The sequence below is a fragment of the Rhinolophus sinicus genome, chromosome 12 (genome assembly GCF_057876585.1).
Source record: "Rhinolophus sinicus isolate RSI-liver-muscle chromosome 12, RSI-T2T, whole genome shotgun sequence".
Lineage (NCBI taxonomy): Eukaryota > Metazoa > Chordata > Mammalia > Chiroptera > Rhinolophidae > Rhinolophus > Rhinolophus sinicus.
In genome coordinates, this window is record NC_142512.1 from 52,162,412 (window position 1) to 52,169,186 (window position 6,775).

Sequence of the window (6,775 nt, forward strand, 5' to 3'; positions counted from 1 at the left end):
AGCATGGTGATGACAGCTACTGGTACTGTATTATATGCCTGAAAGTTGCTACGAGACTAGATCTTAAATGTTTTCACCACAAAAAAAGAAATGGCAACTATGTGACATGAGCGAGATGTTCGCTACCTATATCGTTAATCATTTTGTATTTAAAATAAATAAGTGAATCAAATCAACACATTGTACACGTTACACTTATACAGTGCTGTATGTTAATTACATCCAAATAACGCTGGAAAAATAAGATATATTAACCTTGGGGACTGTTATAAACTACACGGATACTCTCCGGAAACACGTATAAATACATATGGCCAAACCATGGCGATGATGAATATGAAAGTCAGGTTGGCTCCCTCAGAGGAGGAGCTTAGGGCTACAGGAGTATTACTTCTCTTTACTACTTAAGGTACAAGGCGGCCGCACAGTGTGGAAGAGTCTTCCTGGCTTAAGGAGGACGCACTTATTAGACACGTGTTTGTACGTGTCTGATACGTTGCAAGAAAAAGCTTTCAAAAAGTTTACAGAATATTCTGACAGAAACGTGGACAATGACATTGGCTTTATTAGTCAGAAGATCATTTCCATCCACCAGAGGGGCTGGGTTCCCGGGCGGGGCATCGATGGGTGACAAGTGTTACTGGTTCTCATAATCAGCCTGGGTTCCCCCTCCGCCCAGAGCTCTTCTGAGGCCTGTTCACCCAGAGGACAGCACTGAGCATGCTCAGGAGCAGGGGCAGCTCCAGGAAGACCAGCAGCAGGAAGTGGACGTCGCTGAGTAAGGACCTGCAGGGGACACAGTGATACACAGTGAGCCACGTCATCAGGGGGAGGCCCTGGTGCCTCCACTTTCCTCCTGTCCCTGAGCCCCGATCCACGGCCAAGATACTCCTCGTAGAGATCAACCATGGACAGCGCGGCCCCACTGGAAGGGCCACTGCCCCCTGCCTCTCTGCCTAACAAGTGCCCGTGAGAATTAGGACTGGGGACACGGGAAGGGCTGCCATTAGAATGATGTGAGGGAGTCCCAGGGATCCAGGTGGGTCCTGTGTCAGGAGAAGCATTTCTTCCTAAACCCTCCGCATTTGCAGGTTACCCCACCTGCGGTATAGGAATCAATAAAGGGGATGTTTGTTTGACGTCTGGTCTCACGTAGACTGCACACGCCATAAGAGCAGAGACTGTTCTGGTTTATTTACAGTGAGTAATTGGTGCCTGGCAAGCGTCTGCAAAATGTTTGCACTTAATATAATTCAGTGGTAGTTGATGGAGTGAATGAGTGAATGAATGACACCACTCAGCTCTCACCTCCCTGTTGAAGGCCGGGGTTCTTCAGGGTGACACTTGTGCCCAGGGCTCGGGGAAGGCAGGAGAGAGAGCGTAAAGGCCACCAACCCCAGGGCACTCTGCTTCTTGCCTGGCCTGGGCCAGGATCCTGAAGGTTCCTTTTGCAGGACTTTGCACTGGTTCTTCCCTCTGTCTGGACCCCAATTTCTGCAGATACCTGAGTGCCTGGCTCCCCCAATCCTGCAGGTCTCCACTCAGACGTCCTCTAATCAGTGAGGGCTCCTTGATGATTGTGAGAATAGCAAACCCCACCACCCTCCACAAAGCTTCTCCACTGATGTCTTTTCTCCATAGCGTTTATCACGAGCTGGCATATTCATATGTTAACATTTGTGTGATTTGTTCACTGTGTGAATTCCCCTTAGATCACAGCTTCTGTGAGAGCGGGATGGTGTCTGGGTGGTTCATACTGTGCCCCAAAGCTGAGAACACCTGGTCGGAGTGTCACATTTAGGTGTGGGACAGGTCGATAAATGAGGAACCTGGATGAGAGGGTGACACCCACATCCTACAGCCCCAATCTCGCCTAGAAGAGAAATTACCCAGGTGTCAAAGTCACCTTACCGAGGGTGTTGGCTGTGGTCTGGGGTGTCCTGCCTGGTCATGCTGGACCACGTAGTCGCTGGCAGAGAGGACGCAGGGCCCAGGTTGCTTGTGAAGACCTTTGTGCTGGGGGTTTCTGTGGGGCTAAGGGAGAAGCACGCGTCAGGCCCGTGGCCTCCCCCTGAGCCCCCCACTCTGTCAGCTGTGTGGAGCTGACTCAAGCAGTCAAGGTCACTCAGGCTATTGGACAGATGTGCTGTGTCCCACACCTTGAGTGGCCACAGCCAGGACTGACCAGCAGCTGGGCCCCCTCTCCATGGGGTGTTCTGCTCACCAGGGGGTTTGAGAGTCTGGAAAGAGCCCTGGGCTCCAGGTCACAGCCCAGCCACAGTCACACCTTCCTCCTCCTCGTCCACCCTGCAGGGGATGGGCTGACGTTTACTCTGTAGCGACTGACTAGGTGGTGGGGAGATAGGGCCCTCGGGCACGTCTGACGGCTGGCGTGACGCTCAGATGAGACAGGGCCTGCAGCAGTGTGTGCACGGACAGCACCCCGCAATCCCTTAGTACATGCTATGGCTGAGTGTTTGTGTCCCCCAAAATCCTTTTGTTGAAAATCTAGTGAGGGATGGTGTAGGAAGTAACGCATTTGGGGGGTGATTAGCTCATGAGTGTGGAGACCCATCCACGGGATGGGTGTCCCTATAAAGGGCCCTGCACCCCGTGAGGATACAGCAAAAGTCTGCAACCCAGAGTGAGGCCCTCAGCCCCCATGCTGACCTCCTGACCGGGGGCTTCCAGCCTCAGGCACAGCGAGCTGTACATTCTGTTGGTTATAAGCTACCAGTCTGGGGGATTTTGTTACCACCGCCCGAAAGGACTAAGCAGGTACACTCAGCCCCCAAAACTGTCAGCCAGGCCTATGGCCTCGGGCGGCCACTACATGGCTCTGTGGGGGAGGGAATGAGTGGAAAGAAAGATCTAGAGAGGCACACACCAGGTGGACCCCACAGAACATGAGTGAACTGGACAGAGCCCCTCCCACACACGCAGCCGTATCAGTGGATTTTCAGTTCCTGAGTCTTAAACAGGAACGCACAAAGGACACGTGAGGACACCTCCCTGTGAGAGCGAGAAACTAAGACCCACAAGAAGGAAGTCAGAGACAACGGCAGAATGAGACGCAAGGGAAAATGGACACACAGACACACGGTCTTGATTCAGTTCTTGGGATAAAAACCAATGATCTGTTGAAGAGTTGTTTGGAGAACACGTTAGAACTTTGGGGGCCATAGCACCTAACAGCCCATTTAATCATCTTCTTCGCCTTTATCTGAGGGAGGTATTTTCAGGGGTTTCTCTGGGTTCCCTCCTGTGGATGCGAGGTCCGATGGTTAAGTTCGCAAACTTGTTGCCACGATGTTGCTAACCTTTTTTTTAATATCAGAGGGATTATTCATTACGAATTTGTACCAAACAGTTCCCTGAGTTTACTATTTGGAAGTGCTGAAAAGGCTGCATAAAAATGTTTGACGACCTGAACTTTTCGCCAGCAATTCATGGCTCTTGCATCATGACAATGCCCCAGCTCACACGGCACTGTCTGTGAGGGTGTTTTTAGCCAGTAAACAAATAACTGTATTGGAACACCCTCCCTACTCACCTGATCTGGCCCCCAATGACTTCTTTCTTTACCCAAAGGTAAATGAAATATTGAAAGGAAGACATTTTGATGACATTCAGGACATCGAGTGTAATACGACAGCTCTGAGGGCCATTCCAGAAAAAGAGTTCCAAAATTCCTTTTAAGGGTGGACTAGGCACTAGTGTCAGTGCATAGCTTCCCAAGGGGAAAACTCTGAAGGTGACTGTAGTGATATTTAACAATGAGGTATGTAGCACTTTTTCAAGGATGAGTTCGCAAACTTAATTGTCAGACCTCGTACAAGGTGTCACAGAAAAAAGGGGAGTTATAGGGTCAGCCTGAAGGGGTAGGGTGGTCCCCAGAACATCAAAGGAGCCCCACAAGGGACCTTCTGTGCCCACCTCTGGCTGCAACAGACCCCCAGGCCCACAGCTGTGAGGCTGGTACCTCATCAACCATCCATGGCACAGTGATGTCCTCTCATGGACCAGGTCAAGGGCAGCCTGGAGAAAATGTCCCAGCAGCACCATTCCCACAGGGACGACCAACAGAGGTGCCAGAAGGAAAAGAGGGTTCCCTTTAGAGTCACATGGCTCTTGTGAGGACAGGAAGGCAGCATGTCCGCAGAGTCAGGTTGTTCCCACCCTGCCCCACCCAGGAAAATTCCAGGCTGAGACCCACAGAAAGTTCCAGGGTGTGACCCACAGTGTGTCTAGAACAGCCTGAGGTGTGCATGTGACTATGTGTGTGTGCAGAGAACAACACACTCACACACACACACACACACACACACACACACACACACACACTCATAGTTTGCTCCGAGTTTTTGATCTGATTCCTTCCTCAGCTACTCCGACCTGAGACCCTTCAGGTGACCCAGAGCTGGTACAAGGAGAGGGTGTGCAGCTCACCCGGGAACACAGACACCGTAACCTGCAACATGGGGTTTTGAGCAAATGGTACATCGATCCCACACATGTATGTGCCTTCATCATCCTCAGTGAGGCTGTCCAAGGTCACTGTGAAGGTGAAGTTTTCGGGATGGTCCGTGATGGACACGTGGCCTCTCCTCACTTCTCTCTCTGACCTTGTCGTCTCCACAATCTTCTTCCTCAGTGGCGAGCATGAGTCTTTGCACCAGTATTTGATATATTTAGTGAATTCCTCCTCGTACCGACACTGCACGCTCAGGGATCCCCCCACAGTGCCCGTCACGGTGCGGGGGCCACTCAGAGACAAAGAGCCTGGAAGACACAGCCACGTCCCGGCTCCTCACCAGATGTGCCAGGGTCGGGTGCTCTGGGGTGCGGGTCCCTAAGGGCCCTCAGGGGCCGGAGGCCATGTCAGGGATAGGCCTTCCCTCAGACCAGGCAACGGGACGAGGGGGGAGTAGCTTCCTTCTCACAAGGTGGCACAGGGAGAGGGTGTCCATGGAGACAAGAGGGGGCCTATGGTAAAAACTGTGTGTGTGTGTGTGTGTGTGTGTGTGTGTGTGTGTGTGATGTACCCAGACCTCATCTCTGACTGTGACAATCAGGTGACCATCACAGCTTCCCTCCCCACCAGCGCTACTCTGTCCAGGGCAGTGGACGATACTCACCTGCTTTATGCACTGAATCCCCGTGGACGCTACTGAGGCAGGTCCTGACCGCTCCTGGAGCGTCCCTGCCTCCCTGCCCCTTGCCACGTCCTCCCTCCCTCGCTCCTCTGGGCACTCCTAGCTCCTCACCCCACCTCCACTCGGGCCCTTCCTCTCTCCCACGCCCAGAGCTCCCCACCCAGGCCCGCTCGCTCACCTAGGACCTGGAGAAGGAGCAGGGCTGAAGGCAGCCATGCAGCCCCAACCCTCAGGGTCATTGCCCAGCACAGATGTCACCTGCAGCAGCACCAGGCCCTGGATGTGGATGAGACCGAGCCTCCTCACAGAGGTTCTGATGTCCATGTCCCCACTTCTGCCTTTCTGCGCCCCTCTGCTTCCTTGTCTACTCTGGTTTTGAGTCCGATGCTGGAGCTGGTCAGGGTGCAGGATCTCAGGGAGAGAAGCTGTACAGGCTGGTGCAGACCCCTGGCTCTCGGTGCCCTTGGCTTCTCTGAGTCCCAATGACTGGACAAGACCAAGGTCCTTCCTCATGGCCCACAGCTGCTCTTCTCACTGTGTCACACCCGAGAGCCAAGCTGGGACATTTCCTCCTCAGTGGGGTGTTCTCACCTCTGTGATATGTCACTTCCTGTGGTCAGTATGCTCCTGGGGATGAAGGCCAGATCTTTTCATCTTCTCTGGCTTTGGTTGTGGTTGTGACCATAGAGATGTTATGAACCCCCAACCTTCAGCTCTAGGCATCCATGGAGAGCTCTGCCCCTGTGGGACCCCAACTCTTCTTCCCACACAGGTTGGCACTGTGACCTCAGATGCCTTCAATGGTCCCATCTCGGTTCTAGATCCCATCCAGGGTACAAACTCCTCAGCTGCATCTTCCCTCCTTGTGTGTCTTCCTGTTCCCCAGACACAGACCTGGAGCCGCTGTCACCAACCCTCTGAGTACTTCACTTCTTCCTCTTTCTTCTTCAAAGTCAAGTCCACTGTGAGATGAGGACAGAGGACAGTTCAGAGGGGTGAAGATGCTGAATCGGTAGCTGGGGAGCCCGTAAGGCTGAGACTGAGACTTTCCTCTCCATCCAATGGCACAGAGCGCGTGGCTGTGTGACAAGAGGGCAGCCTCTCCTGGAGTAAGTGACCCTAACACATTTTATGACCTATCCCTAGACGTCACATACCATTGCTTCTACCACACCTATGGATTACACAGACCTACTCTGATACAATGTGTGCAGGGTCCACACAAAGGCATGAGTATCTGGTCTGGGAGGTGATACAGAAGAATATCCACTTCCTAAAATTGCCCTGAGCTGTATATTTATGATATATATACCTCTCTGTTTGTATCTTATATTTCAATAGAAGAATTTAAAAACCAAAACATGAAATTACACCTCTGAAAGTTTGCTTGATTTGGGGGGGGGGAATTATTATTTATGGTCTTTTTTCAAGTAGCAAAAAGGTTATATATATTAATCTTTCCTCCTCCCAACGACCTCGCCCACAGATCAGAGAGTAAACAACCTGACCAGAAGGATATTATAAGTCAGGGGTGTCCAAACTGCGGCCCGCAATCCACTTTTAATTGGCCCGCAGCAAATTCCATAAAATATATTTAGTTTTCTTAAATAAACCAGGTG

The 6,775-nt window shown here is 51.9% G+C and overlaps 1 protein-coding gene across 1 annotated transcript; it reads right to left on the reverse strand.

The window, feature by feature from the left end:
* Positions 1-547: 547 nt before the first annotated feature.
* Positions 548-6,289, reverse strand: LOC148756588 (uncharacterized). Its single transcript, XM_074320091.2, has 3 exons — positions 5,335-6,289; positions 1,912-2,034; positions 548-786 (listed from the first exon to the last, which is right to left on the reverse strand). Exons 1-3 carry the CDS (start codon positions 5,667-5,669, stop codon positions 654-656), a joined length of 591 nt encoding a protein of 196 aa, XP_074176192.2. The 5' UTR covers positions 5,670-6,289; the 3' UTR covers positions 548-653.
* Between the last annotated feature and the right edge of the window lie 486 nt (positions 6,290-6,775).